Here is a 17,217-nt window from a genome sequence, read left to right on the forward strand (position 1 = left end):
CGTATATCTTGAGATATCACGTGCTTTGGAATTATTTAGCCGTGTGCTCCTAATTTACTTTTTTACGGGAATTCGTTTAAAGTTCATGCTCCTTGATTTATGTTTCGCCGACTTAAGAGTTCGCTAAATATTATGAAAAAGAACTTGAAATTTCTACATGCCAATAAATGATACTTGCATGCGATATTTAAATCTATTTTATTACACAGTGGTCTCACATCTCAGTAAAACATTGCAGAAATTGATAATGGTTAATGTTATATATCATAAGATTCATGACAGATTTGATAACCTGTCATTTTCAAATATTTTTTACAAATGATTGATTGGTGTAACGGCGTAACCAATGTACCAAAGGGTTGCACCACTCGAGATTTACTAACATTTCACTCGTTAAGTATCTTTGTACATATGTAGCTACTGATTTTGAATTGCGTCAGTTTATGAGTTCCAAACACAATTTTTCAATCGTGCAAACCGAAGAAGAACAATTCGGCGATGAAAATTCCCAGTAAACATCGTTATCAATTATACAGAATACTCAAATAACTCGACGTGAGCGTTTTTTTTTTACGTTCGATTGCGGAAAGAAGTTGCAAAACTACGAACCAATATTCAAATACATTAACTAACTGATAGACAAACTATTTCAGGTTTTACGTAATATTCAAGGACACACACACGAAGCACATATTAGAAAGAAAAGCAATACACCATTTAACTTTGATGGGCAATATCATAAAAAATACTTTACATTTTATGACAACTCAACCTTCTGAATTTCCAGTTAAAAAAAGTAACCAAAGCATGATAGAGACACAAATAAATTTAAAATATTATTAATTTATTTAATTTTAAATTCCCGAGGCATATCTTGTAGTATGAGAATATTTTGGTTATTCACAATTCAAACGCATTCATATAATATGCTGTTCCAAACCCAAATATGCCGGAAATCATATCAATATATTAATTTAAACTCATGATTCACAACTAATCGTTGATTTTTGAACGGGAACTAAAAAATAAAAAAACAAATTATTGGAAATATTTGTTTTTTCGATTGATTGTAAAAGCTGTATATTTATGACAGTGTAAACAATTATTATCTTTCATCCATTGTTGTGATATTTTCAACTCTAACAAGCAGAAGCAGATGTATCTAGCATTCTAATATTTTTAGATGTGCAACTCAAAAAAAAAGTTGCCTTGTTGTGGCCTAGATATAACAGCAATCGTTCTGATACAATACATAGGCTACATATGAAATGATATTTTTATTGTGAGAAAACAACAGCCAGATAATAAAATTGCGGTTTATAAGACTATAAACAGTTAGATCTAACCAAACTGTTATTTACTACTCATGAAAATTATTCAAAAACTCAACGAATGCAACAAATATATACAGTACCTGTCGTGCCAATTCGTCAAAATGGCGGCACACACTGGGTGGTTTATATGAAGAAAAGCTATCATGTTCTGCTTAGCTTGTCGCAGCGATTCGTACCAAGGGTATCTCACCCTCCCAGCTGAACTTGATGGCTGAATATACAACAAAACAAAGTTTAGCATTTTAATTGTGCATGGTTAATATGGCACAAAATATCTTTGTTATTATTTTCTCCAAATCTTAGTTCACATCCAAGCAAAAATAAACGAAAAGTTGAAATATTAAATTATAACGCACCTTTGGTTGCAATAAAATACCGAGCCGGATTTGTTCATTAGGATCAAGTAATATATAGTCCAAAACTGCTTTCTTCTGACTTTCTGTGAATATATCGCCAATTTCCTTATAACAGAATAAAATTGTCATACATGCATCCGATATTTGAATACTAAACCGTATATATTCATATAAATCATTTGCAATACATTCCAATTTCATATCAGACAAATAAGGTTTCAAGAAAAACGGTCTGACATGCTTTCAAATAGCTACAGCATTTTCATCATTTGTTTTGTATCTGTACATATAATATGGTTATTTCAAGTATTGAAACAACTAATTTAATGAACAATAAACTGTATATTAACGAGTGAACTTATCCCGAAGATCTTTTCTAACCTGTGTGATATCAGCATAAACTTCTGGCCAGTTTTCGATCAATTTTGGATATACTTTGTTTTGTATTTTTTGTTTCCATTCAGTGGATAAATGAGCAATCATTCCACTATCTATCGAATTCTTCATGAACTTGTAATACCTGAGTATAAAAATTTGAGGAAATTGGCAACACTTTTGTCATAACATCATCAGTAGATTGCATACACAACTTGATCAAGACTATGGCAAAGTCATTAACTCTAATTTTATTTTTATGACGCTGGAACAATATATATATATATATAATTTTATCACCCCATTACATTTATACATACATCAAATCAAATTGACCTATTTTAGTTCTTACATTGGCAGTTCTTTTTCTTCCGGCGTGCTTGGTCTGGATAGTCCTTGCGTCGAATGCGTATATGGTGGGAACACTACGTCCAACGCAGCTTGCGTCGCCTCATCATGGGCTCTGGACGGTTGAGAAAAAAGTTAAGCTAATAGGGGTGAGTCAGTATTGAGGCTTACGTAAAAGTATCAATCTGAAATGGGCACATTCGATTTACAAAAAAAAAAACGATTTTTGAAACAAATCGCTTACAACTACTCCTAAAGTATAAAAAGATTTTAGGAGAAACTGAAAACTAGCTACAGCCATAAAGAGTTTTATTTATATACAGTTAGCAAACCGTGAGCATTTATATCTTCCATATTCAAAAGTTAAGCGTTTTCATAAACCCGTAAGTTCAAGGTGAATTTTCATAAAATGTGCTTTTATCGTGAAATTGATAAAACCCATGTGAATTCACGCAGTCGCCGACGCATAACTCGCGTGCAGCATTAAGCTATGACACAACAGTAAACAGCGCTAGGAAAATAAATACTTGAAAATTAGAATGAGTTTAGAAAAAAAACGATCATTATTGCGAGGAATCATTACCAGTTTCAGCAAAATATCGCAGATTGTCCTACTGCTCGTTTTACAGATATTTGATGGAAACGCGGAGCTGAGTAAACATGTATTTTAGTTCGTTAGATACCAGCCACGTTATAACACCTCGGCAAATTAGACAACATGATTTACTCTCAATTTTTATGATTGGACCTGTGGTATCATTAAATCATGGCAACATCTTACGGTCCACCAAATTCACATAAAGAAAAAATATTGTTTCTCTTGAACTTATATTAGAATAAATCTTCTCGAATACGATCAACAAGTTAAACCAAAAATAACATATATTTATGTGCACTGATTTGCAAAAATTGAAAGAAATAATAATTTCTTACCGATAAAATTACAACTATTCAAGAAATCACGAATCTGGATTTGTCTTATTTTTGCACCCTTCCACTTAAGTTTGGTAACGCAACATTTGACGCTGCCCAAATTTTATTTTAACGTGACTTTTGCGGTGTTTGACGCATAGCATTCTGAGTTGCTGAATTATTAATGCTTTCATTCCAGTCTCACGCACTACTGAAGGGCACACTTTTGAATTGATTATATTTTGTTCTGAACGAGATCATTTTAGCTCCACCTATTGCGTCAATATATATCTTGATATATATACATTCGTGTAACGGGAAAATTGATTAAAATAGATCGACCTACTTTCACACGTTTATTCTTAAAAACCCTATTTTACTGCATAATTGGGTATTCTTAGAAACGTTCATTTCAAATATTTGCCTGAAACATTGAAATGAACAAAAATGCGCTTTTATAATTATATATGCGTTTCACTGCGTTTATTTATGCCTTATGCAACATCTTTGAAATATATTTTAAGAAAAAGAATTATTTAATCTAAACGTGTAATCTTACTGATTGCTATACTCCTGCGTTCCAATGTGCGCGATTATTTGTTTGACGCTATAAGTAGCTTCTGTAACGCTTTATAACAGATATATGCGTGTGTATATTTTCGGTAAAATATGATTTAATTTGAATTTGCAATGCATTTCATGATGTTTTTTCACTAGAAAAGCGCTCTTCCGGACAAAAATTTTCTTACCGACCGTCACAGTCTTCAAGTTCGGTTTCATTTTTGTCCAGACTATGCGTTGAAAATGATTCATCGGTACAATAAATATCACTTGCACTTGAAATATCTCTATCTTCCTGCGTCATAACGCCACTTGTGGTTGTGGTCTGTCCGTTCAAGTCACCTTGCATAATATAATACCAGTTAAGTTTTGATTTTATCAACGCTTTAGTGGGAAATACATGCAAATCAGAACTAATATATTTTCAAATAATATGCGAATCTACTACCTAAAGCCATTTGCGCATAAGAATACATAACTTTACGCCAATAAATATTTAGTAGTTTTGGCTAGTTTCATAAAACTTCCTCGACCACTATTTATATTGATCTATCATATTGATCATCTTATTGTGACTTCTTACAAGTAGTAAAAGTCTTTAGAATTTTATCTTATTTACCTTTTTTTCTTCGTGTCGAGGCCGGAGAGGTATGGCCATTTTGCAAATAGGGAGAATTTGAGGCTGACGCAGATATTTTACGATTTTTGTAGTGAGAACGATGCGGTCCTCTCGTATGTTCTGCTAAATCAATTGATGATATATCTCGCAAATTCATAACGGACGATCGGCCTGTAACAATTATACAATGTTGCGATAGCGTGGATGTAAAAGTGCATATATATATATCAATATATGTATACTGTATATGTAAAAAGTCTGTGGCTAATCATAAGGACGCTTAATCTCTCTATTGGTAAAGTTTTTCTTGCAATGTTATTCTCACCTGAACGAAAACGGGTTCTTTCTCGTTTTGCGCTCGGAGAAAGGGAGAAAAATCTCTCTTCCAAAGTTGAAATTGACGTCGTAGAATCTAGCGCTGATGTGACACCTCGCGGATGAGCTGATCCAGAGCGGACATAATTTTTTCCAGCATGGTACATTGCAGTTCGAGATCCTTCTCGCACATCTGGGAGAATATCATGACTCCAAGATTGTCCATCATAATCCTTTTAAAAAATGCAGAAATGTTATATTGCATAAAATATAATTTGAATTTACTTATTCACTAATTTATTATTTTTGAATGCCGTTAACATTGGTTGCTCGGAGGAAGTTTTTTAATATTTAAAAATTGCGAAATAACCTATAATTCACATTCAATATTTTTCTTTTTTTTATAACAATTTATTATCCAGTTCATAGATAATGTCTCACCTACCTCTGAGAAAGTTGAAAGTTTACCATCCCAATCTTGTTTGGTATTATGGTTTGTTTTATTTTTGTCATTGCCATTCAGATCAAAATGCAACATTTTACTGGGTTTTCCAGATTCTAAATCAATTATCATCTTCATTATTATATTTAGTCATCCCGTTTTATTCAAATGTGATATAAAATTAACATATATACTTAAAATAAGTCAAATTAATGATCAAATGTTAATTTTTAGTAATTTAGCTGTTAATGTTTATAGTTCTTCGTTACAATGAAAATTTGGCTTATTACTGCAAATAACAAATCGCAGATAATATTTTTCGAATTGCACTACTACATAAAGTATATCACATAGCTTTTATTTGGTGCTCCTGCTCATAAAGTTTGTTTGTAGACATATAGGAGATACTTGAAAGGTTTCGGTCAAACAATAGTGAATGGAATGATAAATTGATATGAACGTCGACAGTTTCACTCACGTCAAAACAGTACTCGGTTATGCAAATATCAGGAACATCGAAAATTCTTTGAGTCATTCCTTTGAGTTTGGTACAATATTTCACTTTATGTTGTTATATTTAGCAATAATTAGGGTTGTGAGAGCACTCAAAAGTTCAAGTTCAAAAATTGGCTAAGAATTATGAACGTCAGAACAAAAAAATACACTTGCCAAGCCAAATGCAGGAAACATATTATTTAATCATCGGAAATACCTGGAAAATATGGTGATCGCAGATGGGTTTGGCTACATGGCGAAAACGCTCTTTCATACTGAATACGGTTTGGATGACCTTGAAGGTCGTACGTTGCAACTGAACCATGAGTGGCAACGTGGCTGGGAACGTATGCTGATCGATGACGCAAAAGTTGCTTCTTCGCAGGGGTTGGAGACGTAAATATTCTGTGAAAGTTTTTCGTAGAGACATAACGCACAAGAATGAACGTTAATAAATGGTGATGACGTCCAATGAAATGTCAAATGAAATACAACATCCACGAAAAGTATGTAATTGTGTTACTCAGTGGTTAAAGGGCTAAATAAAATGGTACTCCCGAAGTATGTGAACGAAGATGGCGGACACCGGAACGTAGTATGTATAGCAGGTTATGGTTAGGCCATAATTTGATTCCAATTTTCCTCATTTCAGTTCTATTATGAGTTCGGGGACTAGCCAAGTGACTCCTGTAGTATTTGTACCTGAAATTATGGCCTAACCCTAATCTTGTACACACAGTACGTTCCGGTGTAGTAGTAAAGTAAATTATAAGTAGTAGAAGTAAATTAATGTACGTTTCGAGTTTCGACGATTTCAATCGTCATACAATAACAGTCATTACAATTCAATACAGATAATAGTTCATAGCTACTATCTTCCAGCAATGATAGAATACAGTAACTAGTCTAACGGTCGGCGCAGAGTAATCGTAGGCCAACGTCAAAAACAATTTCAAAAAGCGATGCGATTGTCGAAATCGCTTTATTAATCCCACAATAATGGATTTGACTTTCACTGACATTGTTATGTCACAGGCATCGTTTTTGAAATTCCGTCTTGTCATGCAAGGTCAAATGCCTGATGTCGTTTTGAATGTTTGAATAGCGCTACGATTTAGTTTATATTGTATGATTGATTGCGTTAAAAACGATATATCCTATAGATATCAGTGGTGCGCACAACCGGCGGCTGTCGAATTTAAAATATATGGCGGGCTGTGGTCTTGGTGTCGTCAGGGGTGGTTTTTGGGGTCGACCCCCAACGTAAGTAGCAATTTTCCGTAGCTTGAAACACTTTTTATACCCTCAAGACTCATGAAACACACATGTTTTTCGGCGTTCGGTCGGATCCGCTAGTTGTTTCGAGCTAACTTGGCAAATAGAAATTTCAAAGGAAGAAAATTGAAGAATTTGCAAAACAACTATCAGAGCAGGACGTGAAAATGAACAATTTTTATTGTCGCAAAAAGGATCAGAAGGATGGTAACAGAACAATGTCGCAAAAACTAAACAACCAATAAATAGGCACGGGGATGACTGCAATTAATACGGCTTATTCACAAAGCTCACCCGTTTGAAATTTGCCGATTATTTTTTGTATTTTTTCCAGGTCCCTCTTGTAAATTTACATCGACAAACGACCTCTTGGATGCTGGGTGTTGCTTTTCGTACTCACGTAATTGTTGCTCTGGTTCTGCAAAAATGAAATAGCTCAAGGTCTCATATATTGTATATTACATGTAGGTGTGGCTTCAGCAGTCTACATCAGAGCACATAAACTTCTGCATACGTCTAGTCACCATTATGTTCGTACACTACAACCTAGGCCTACTAAGATATATAAAATTACACCAAACCCGAACCTCTATACGTTTTTTTAGTTTTCGGTCAGGTATCATATATACGTACACGTATTTTGAAGTGTAGTTTCAATATTGTGTAAGCCCAGCGAACTTTATTTATTTTATATAACCCAACAAATATTGTTATGGAAGATTCTCACTTGAAATGTCACATACTGGTTCTTATGCAGGTTGTGTCTCGACAAAATTATCAGGCACTATTTGTATTAGTTATTTCGTGGGAATGTTCATAAGTATGAATAAAATTCGAATATCGTGTTCGAACATCACATTAAATTTTACTAATTCAATTCTTGTAATGAAGTGTTTTCCAAATAAGTTTTCAAACTTATTCTCTGTTGACTCGACTACTCAAGTACAGATTTTCACTCCTCTTTGAAACGTCTGTTTGCTGACATTGTCGACAATCGTAAGAAAACAGAACATTTCAATATTTGAACTCTGTTATGGAAAAACAGCCCGTCCGTGATTTATGTCGTAAGTCGCCGCATTTACGGGGAATTACGATTTGATTAATTTTTATAGTAACCCAGTGACCTATAGCTTAGCCTTAGATGGATAATAAATATATATAACTGAAATTTGGAAACCTACTGACACCTGTCAAGAATATCTGCCAAGGTAGTATAACGAAAGATTGCTTACAAATATTTCGATATTTAGTGTTTTTCTAGTCACTGATTTGTGGATGTTCAATATTTCTGCTTGGTGCTTTTCTATCCGCTCTATGATAATTGTGTCAAAATATGTCTCACCCAATTTCAGTCGATCGTAGATCAATGAAGTTGTTAGATCCCGGGCAGTAGGACTGTAGTTGTTTGCAATGGAATCACTAAAGTAACAAATCACACGGCGTTGATATATATCTACAGAACAACGAATTTAAATAAGAAGTTTTAAATCAGACAAACAAACATATTCAATCAAAATTTTATTGCCTATTTAATTCAATTAGCAAGTTTTCATTGAGGAGTACGTCTTCATTTTCTACTTTGTTGAAAACGATGTTTGGAATCGAATATTCATCACCACTTTTTTCAATGAGGTAAAATTCAAAATCAATGTAGTATTTAAATTGTATTTCCACATACGCACGTCTGTATTACATGAACAAGAATACCAATTTATCTCAAAAATTACAAATTTTTATATCAGTAAATTTAGAATTTGCTCAAAAGCAAAACATTTATTCTATAATTTATTTACTAATAGTACCTGACATGACGGAAATGCTTTTCTTCTTTCACTGGAGCGGCAGTTGTTCTTGTACCGGTTTGCAGTATCTTAGGTCGATCGCTGAAAGCAGGCTACAAATAACGAAAGGAATTTAATAGCGTCAACTTTCATCGTAGTTATGCTTGAATAAACAATTGCAACAAAAATAGTGACTAACGTACAACCTGACATGGTCGATTGTATGGCAATATGGGAAGAAATAACGATAAATAATATAAAAATAACTGCTTTAAATAGTTGGTTGAATAGGCTTATTTGTGTCGTGTATCAGAACCACTTCTTTTATCATGGGGAGAATATGTACTGGCTACAGAATATGTATGTATATATATACCTGTGGTGAATCGAGTGGAGGCAGATGTTTTATAAATGATGGTCTTTTCATGGGCCTGTTGAATGCAGGGGATGACGGCAGTGAAGTTGAACTTTCCATGATAAGATTCAATCTGGTATCTTGATCATAATTATCATGTTTCTCTTAGACATTTTGTTTTATTCTTAGCTGAATTCAAAAAGTAACAACTAATTGTATCGAAAGAATTTTTGTCGATCGTTGTCAGATGATTTCGTTTGGGTTCATGTTTGATAGTTTACTTGCAATTGAATATTTGGGAAAATAACAATTTTACTTGGCAGAATCCTTTTAACTCGGTAATAGTTTGAAATATGCAAATATTGGTTGTGTGTTGGTACGATCCATTAAACCCTTCTGTGATCGGAAAAATATTGATTAAACACATCATAAAGTCCGTTACAGAACCACACATTATCGTTCATATTTTCATATACTTACTTTTAACTAGAATTTTAAAAAATTCAGAATATTTCATTTGATAACTTTTCATGCATTATGAATCAAAAAATTTTATGCGTCATTTACGTCATGAAGTGTGAGGCGGTAAAAAACCTCGAGTAACTTTTGTTTGACGTGAGGTTGTAACACTTTGAAAGTACGTCTTTAAATATTTACTTTTATAACAGGGAATCAATAATCGGAAAAATTTTCAACAAAGAAAATAACGCTGGGTGAGACTCGTAAATTAAAGATAACGCTTTCATGGTCGGTTAAATGTTATCTGTAAGCGTTTTCCATTGTTAAATAAATTCGATTTTATCCGAAAACAAAGCGTGAGCGTTTGTGGTATTCAACAAAGAAGAGCCTTTTCCACTATTGTCGTTATACAAATAAGAGATTCTATTATATTAAAAAGGAAAGGTCCATATTTTAAGGAAGTAGCTTGGACAGGCAGTTGGCTCTAACAATGCCAGGCTCATGAATCGATATTTTAAATGAAAACACAACAGTTTGTGACGCAATTCGGACCGCACCCGACATTGATCGATAGAGAGTGGAATAAGCCCGGCAAAAATATTCGTTGGTGACAACAGATTAATAAGTTGAACATTTTCTTCTCTAAAAACTCTTAAAAATTATTCCAGTATTCTATTCGAATGCGTTTTCGCCGACATCAATCCGTCACACAATTATATATAAATCTGCCATACTACAAATAGGCATTTGCTCTCTGTTCGATTGCGTGTCTTTTTACGAAAAAAACACTTTGTTCAGTCACCTTTCTTTACATTTACCAATCAAATCAAAATAAACCTCGGTATGATAGTACTCTTCTTCATATGTTAAAACTCTATAGATCTACCTTTGCATAGCAAACATTTTTTACTGAACATGATGTTGAATGATTCGCGCAATATATTCGGTATATTTTTCTAGCGTCTATACTTTTAAGTTTGTTACAAAATAAAACTTGCCTTAAATACGATATTACCGTGTCTATATCTCGTTGTTCATAAAATAACTCACACATACTAAACTTTATACGAAAATTTTTTATTATAAGGCAAAAAATATCACATTGATCCTCCTGAATATTTCCACATGTGGTTTCCACGAAAATCAGTGCGAACCGTTTTAACCGGTTAACAGCTTTTATTCTTTGGTCTTTCAACGGAATGTTATTTTAGCAGAACCAGCTTTTACTCTCGTTTAAATCAGTATTACGATGTTAACGATTTTTAAATTCATTCATGCTTTGAGAAAAGTAGTTGACTTTACAAGAGATTTCTTTGTAATTTTCATAGAATAGTAAATACTCAAAATTACGGATTAATCTGCCATTGCAATATATATTTTTTAGTTTTACTCTGCTAACAGTTTGTACTCTCTGTTCTTTTGTGGGTTTTCAAAATTGCTCTGTATAATTAAATCGTTTTTGAAAAACACATTTTTGTTCAAAATGATACTTTATAATTGAATAGCTATATAATATTTGCTTGAACAACGAATCCTAAAATCTCGACGAGCAAATATTTGAAGTTTTTCGCACTTTTGAAAGTCGGCAACATCACAAAGTGTAGGTAAGTAACTATTTCAAACGGAAAAATATGTAGGAATATTAACCTTTACATTAGAGGAAAATAGACCATTGAATAACACTAAAACAGTTTCTGCGCAGATGTTCTCAAATTTGAAAATTGGTTCGAACCGTTGGTATTTTAGAATAAATTAACTCTAAGATATACAGTACCAAAAAGTGGCAGTCAAAAGTAACTCTATAAGTCCGAGCTAATAATAATACAGTGCAATGTGACCTTCATTTTGATACCGTCCTAATAAATTTCTAATTTTTCTGACACAACAGAGATAGAATATAGCTAAGATAAATTCAATATGAGCACACCAATATTTTGCCCAAGCTCCAAAAATACGATACAACTGAACATCGTAGATCCGACTCAGCGAAATACTTGGGATCTCTTAAAAAGGAAAATTTTTTATGTTTGGCTGTTATTCTTCAAATACAACCTTAGATAATTTGCTTTTAATTGTGAGCAAAAAGGTACGACTCCGTAAGACAAAGACCGAGGACTTTGAAATTTTTAAGATGAAATTTTAAACTCAAATTTTGTGCAACTGAACATACAGTGAAAGCTCTTCCTACAAGAGAAAAATAGTAAATGAATAATTTTGATTGGAAATACAAAAAAATTGCAAATATATTTTCAACGACCTTCCCAGCGAACTATGATTGGATTATAACAAAGCGTTGAAGTGATTGTTAATTAGCATTGCAAGTCACATTTAGTGTAATTCCTAAAAGGAATATACAAATAAACTAAAAATCCATTAGTCTATTGCTTTCTTAAAGTAGGATTTGCTTCTGAAATAATATGTCAAAGGTGCAAATCCAACTGTAAGAAAATAGCGGGGTATGGAAGTCATATTGGAGACAAATATTTGTGGACTATTCGCAATAGTTCAATATTCTTGAGACTTATTCAACAAGGTGATATATATGCAACGATGTTTGGAAAGATCTTATATGTAGAGTGTACGGTTTATTACTATTTGAAAAATCAGATATATAATAATACCACGATTAAATCACTTTGCTCTTTATTTTTTATAGTTTGTTTTGTTCAAAAACAATTCCAAGATTTGGTTGTCTTGAGGTTAAAGCATTTGATCCAACCGTCTTTGTTACGCGCGGTTGGCAAGGTAAACAAAACCTTGCCGCTTATAATTCAACTAGTTAACTATTTGTAAATAAATTATTATGAAATTTCCAGTCTCAATATCTTACACATCTAAAAAGATAAGATTCTGAGATTTTCAGAGAATAACAAAAGCACCAACAAAGCTATCATTACCGTTAATAAATATCGTTTTAACAAGGTTATTCTGTATAATTTGAAACTGCTCTGGTCATCTCATTCCCTTTGATACTGCGAACAGATAAAATTATGATATACGTCAAAGTAACTAACACATTTTATACCTTACTGAAAAGCAAAAGCTACTCAATGGAAATATTGAAATATCACATAATAAGCTACTAGTTGGTCCAAAATAGGGGCTGTCAAAACTCTAATCTGGTATAATAATATATGGTCACGCAATTCAAGTAAGCGTGAAGACGTGCGCTGTATGAAACAGAAAACAGGATGAGTTGTCGCAAACGCTAGCATTCTATGCACGGCAAGCCTATCAAATTAACCTCCATTTATAATTTTCCAATATTGAACATACCTATACTGTTTCTATATTAGAACATGGCCAACCCAGAGGTTTCAGTATCTCACCATAATATTTACTTATGGAATGTTTATGTTATTTTTCAATCCGACATTACTACAATACAATTCGCTTATCAAAACATCGTAAAGTAAGTCACTGTATATCAAATCGAAGCTATTCTTGGAAAATCTACGGAAACCGTATAATTTTGAAAATAGATGAATATTCCTACCAATAAGAACATTTGTGCCGCAATTTTATAATTCCATCAGTAATTCAATATGTAGGAAATATATGGATTTTGGCCGGAATCGAGAATACCAATCGACTATATTCGACGGTACTTTTTTTTTTATAAACTACAAAACTCATTCACGTTATGTATATAGCATCCCAAGCAACCTCAGTCGCTATATATTGGCATACAATAACAACTTTTGTAATTCATCCTGAGATAGTTCGTGAACCCCATATTAAAATTCGATTTGAAAATTGAATTGGTAAAGTGGTAGTAAAGTACATTTCGGACATATTCTAATTTTAATCAACCTACCTAAAAAATACTACAATGCTTATTAAAAAGCAATCTTAAATAACTTACAGTAGATAAATCCAGACTTTCAACACATATTGCGATCATCACCGCCATGATTTGGCAAATGTAGTAGCCGTTAGCGTCTAATAAATCTAACATCGCAAACAAAAACCATCGTCAGGCTACGTTTGTAGTTAAGCTAACACTATATATATAAATTTATGATCACAATAATCGGCATTTTACGGTAATTCGAAACAAAAACATTCTCAAAATAATATGAAAAATTTCGTAAAAAAATTGAGGATTACACATGCATGATGTCTTGAGGAACCGTTTCAGTTACGTCAAATATGTATCTTGGCGCTTGGTATTGACGAAACATCAATTCAACGCAATAGTGAAATACATATTAAATTATTGTGGTTTGCAAGCAGTAATTCCAATGTGTGTCTTGACTGGATATATCTTGACGACAGGCAAATAGTCAGTTTCTTGCGCAAACATGGTTACTTGAAAACCTGTTTCAATAAAAATATATATTATCATATCAAACCCATTACACCTTTGACAATCAAAAAACCTTTCGAAATTTAATACTCCGTATTTCATGCCATAACTACCCAAACAACGCGACAATTGCTTGTTTATTATATTTGTTCTAGCCTTTAACAATTTTCATTATCCGAAGCGAATCATGGCTTTGACAGTGTTAACTGGAATAACTATATTCTTCATTAAATTCAATTAAACAATATAAATTGTTTATATTTCTACTTAATACTCCACAGTAAGACTTTTATTGAAAAGAATGATTTGTTTCGAACCTGTATCACTGAGCTATTCTCATCTGAGAATGTCTTTATACAAACATATAATTAGAAACACCACTAGTAAACATCTCACGCATGCTGGTGTAATCACCATCACAGTAACAATTTCTCGATCATCCAAAACAGCTATGTGCATGATACAGGAATATGCCTTCTTCTAAATGTATATTTCTTTTATATTTTCGCTGTCTTGAATCATAAGAAAATGCAATATTTGCCATCGAGCGCTTGCTGTGATAATTTATAAATTATATATATATATTATATCGATAGTTCTTGCACGATTCCCAAGATTTCTAAGCCTTGAGTCATGACTTTACTTGACTAAACAATGGAATGTTGTAACACTGTTGCAATAATCTTATTTAGCTGACCTGCCTTCTTTCATGAACTAATTAATACACACTAAAAACAAATTTTAAAATAAAATTGATTACAACCCACCCGGATTTCAGCCTGTTCTTCACTCTGCTGTAATGATAACACAAAGCATGAATTAGTGTTCCAAGCATGAAACATATTTTGAAAGATATATTATTTTCATCATGACGCAAATAAAGATTCATTTTAGAACCATACCATGCAAAACACAAAATGAATTTTGTAGCTTCTCGTTTCTCCTAAAACAGACAAATACCTCACACTTTTAAAACACTCGTGGTATAAAAACTTTGTCATATAAACTAAATCTCACGAAGTTTGGCGCAAACTTTTCGTCAGAGCTCATTGACCCACACAAGAGCCCTAGAGTTCGGCCTCGAGAGGTTCTAACACCGCAAACTATTCACGTAACATAATTTAACATAAAATATGTTGGGCTTGGGCTCCGAATATAAAATATTTTTGAATCTCTTGTAAGAAATACGGAATAACGATGATAGTGTGTTCATGATTTATGTAAAAACGACACCGATGTCAAAGTCCTGTGTTGTAAGGCAAGATTTTGACACATTACATATGAAACAACCGCAGTCCTGTCTATATTATAGGCTGTGGAGTGAGTGCCTATATGAGTTTTACCTCTGCGCGCCTATTGTTAATGAAATCACGTCGATCGCGTACATTGTACAACAGGCTTTTTATTATTCAAACTTATCACAATGGTTTCCACTCTTGCTTTCCAAACATCCGGATTCGACTTCACTTTTTGGCAACGACGCAAAACTGTATTATCCTTTAATTTGTGAAATATCACGTATTTACGCTCGTGAGATTACCTCAAAAATATATATCAAAACCAGTATCAGTAATATTTGAAAAGTGACTGTAAAAAGTTTTTCGTTTTGGTTTATTAGTACTGCTTATTTGCTCGTAATCTAGCATAAACTACAATTTGTAGTAACAATATTTATAATCTATAATTAGGAAAATGTGAATGACACGAAGAGTCTGCTCTTGGTGGGACGATCATTCCACTTCAGTAACTGTTCATATGTTCATACAGGATTACGACACTCCGTATATACAGCGGGAAAATCAGTTTCTGCATTCGAAACTTCGAAATTGAGCCAGGAAAAAACGATATTTCTACCAGCGAGCAGCCATCGTCATCATGGCATAACGCAAAAATGATATCACTGTAAAAACGGGATATACATATGAATGAAAGATACAATTAATCATGATTTGTTCGATATTTTCATAACGGCCTTCTCTTGAAAGAATGTCTTCTTCCAACCGCATTTCATCAGGTTTTGTCATCATGAGTACGTTTATTATTTCAATATTCATCAGTGGTTTTGTATTGTGCTTTTGTTTGTATAATTTGATGAACGTTCGATTAACTTTCTTGAATCTTGACGTTCATGGATATGAATGAATACATTGAATTGTATGGGCAAGCAACTGATAGTTTGATTTCATTCGAATTTTAGTAGATATTTGAAATGAGCAAGACTTGAAACTACTTCATGTTATTTTCGAGAAATAGATTTTTTGAACAAAAAGGCGGAAATCAATAATATATACAGATTTTGTTGCAAAATATAAATTAAAATATCCTAATGTAACAAAGTTTAAATTCTATCATACAACCCCTTCTACGTTTTATGAATTGAGTACCCAAAGAAATATATTCTTACCTGACTTTGAATCCAGGTCAACTTTCATTGCCAGACAGTCGATGACGGCTAAGTTTCCAACATATGCATATGTTGTACAAATTGGGAAACGTTATGGTCCGAGAATTGACTTGAATGGGACGTAGTAACACCTGGGTGGACGTTCCAGAGTATTTTCTTCATAGATAAAAAAAAAATAATAATAACTCTTGTACCAAGTTTGACGCAAACTGTGGTTATGAACATAGTCATAAATTAAATAAATGAGAGGGTAGCACTACAGCTTGTCAATACCGTTAAACAATGCTCGTCACACATTGAATTCCCAAAATCAACAAACACTTACGTCAAACCAACTGAACGGTACTTTTGAATAACGTTTTACTCTGAATACAACTAAATATATACATATTATAGTGCTGTGTGATGTCGGTAAATAAAAATATAAACTAAATTTTATAACAATAAACAACTTGGTTAGTACGAAATTGAAACTTTTTTGTTTGTTTGCCAATTAGGCTGCATTGGTAGTTAAAAAATGAATATACACCAAAAATTTAAAAACGTATAATAATTCTGAATCTCCAAAAATTACGGGTATTATATTGGTATTGGCCGAAATATTTGAGTTTGTTTGTTTTTGACAGCATGATTTTAATGAAATATGACCCGAAACAGCTTTGTATTTAACAAAATTTAATAATTTGTCACAATCAAAATGCTGAAATAGGATTTACCACTTGCACTTCGGTTTCCTTATCTTAGTATGAAACACCATATATATATATTATATATATACTATGTTTCTATGTATTCAACACCAGCGTTTCCGCTCGACTTCTCACAATGTTAGAAAGCTAGAGCATATCCGTAACAGTGGCACAAAGATTGCCAGATT

The 17,217-nt window shown here is 32.9% G+C and overlaps 1 protein-coding gene across 7 annotated transcripts in view; it reads right to left on the minus strand.

Moving 5' to 3' along the window:
* LOC120328289 (dynein axonemal heavy chain 3-like) overlaps window positions 1-16,470 on the minus strand; it is a 62,473-nt gene extending 46,003 nt beyond the window's left edge. For 6 of the 7 annotated variants that reach the window (XM_078114787.1, XM_039394732.2, XM_078114784.1 and 3 more), the window contains exons 1-14: window positions 16,341-16,470; window positions 9,190-9,357; window positions 8,835-8,926; window positions 8,375-8,451; window positions 7,327-7,450; window positions 5,975-6,162; window positions 5,266-5,378; window positions 4,831-5,053; window positions 4,506-4,676; window positions 4,075-4,228; window positions 2,418-2,528; window positions 2,072-2,210; window positions 1,691-1,795; window positions 1,415-1,545 (exon numbers count right to left, since the gene is read on the minus strand). In XM_078114787.1, the coding sequence (XP_077970913.1) occupies window positions 1,415-1,545; window positions 1,691-1,795; window positions 2,072-2,210; window positions 2,418-2,528; window positions 4,075-4,228; window positions 4,506-4,676; window positions 4,831-5,053; window positions 5,266-5,378; window positions 5,975-6,162; window positions 7,327-7,450; window positions 8,375-8,451; window positions 8,835-8,926; window positions 9,190-9,288 (1,727 nt within the window). In that variant the 5' untranslated portion in view covers window positions 9,289-9,357; window positions 16,341-16,470. Of the gene's footprint in view, window positions 1-1,414; window positions 1,546-1,690; window positions 1,796-2,071; window positions 2,211-2,417; window positions 2,529-4,074; window positions 4,229-4,505; window positions 4,677-4,830; window positions 5,054-5,265; window positions 5,379-5,974; window positions 6,163-7,326; window positions 7,451-8,374; window positions 8,452-8,834; window positions 8,927-9,189; window positions 9,600-16,340 lie in introns of those variants that run through there. The other variant, XM_078114783.1, reaches the window with a different exon arrangement.
* Between the last annotated feature and the right edge of the window lie 747 nt (window positions 16,471-17,217).

This window comes from Styela clava, chromosome 7 (genome assembly GCF_964204865.1).
Source record: "Styela clava chromosome 7, kaStyClav1.hap1.2, whole genome shotgun sequence".
Classification (NCBI taxonomy): domain Eukaryota; kingdom Metazoa; phylum Chordata; class Ascidiacea; order Stolidobranchia; family Styelidae; genus Styela; species Styela clava.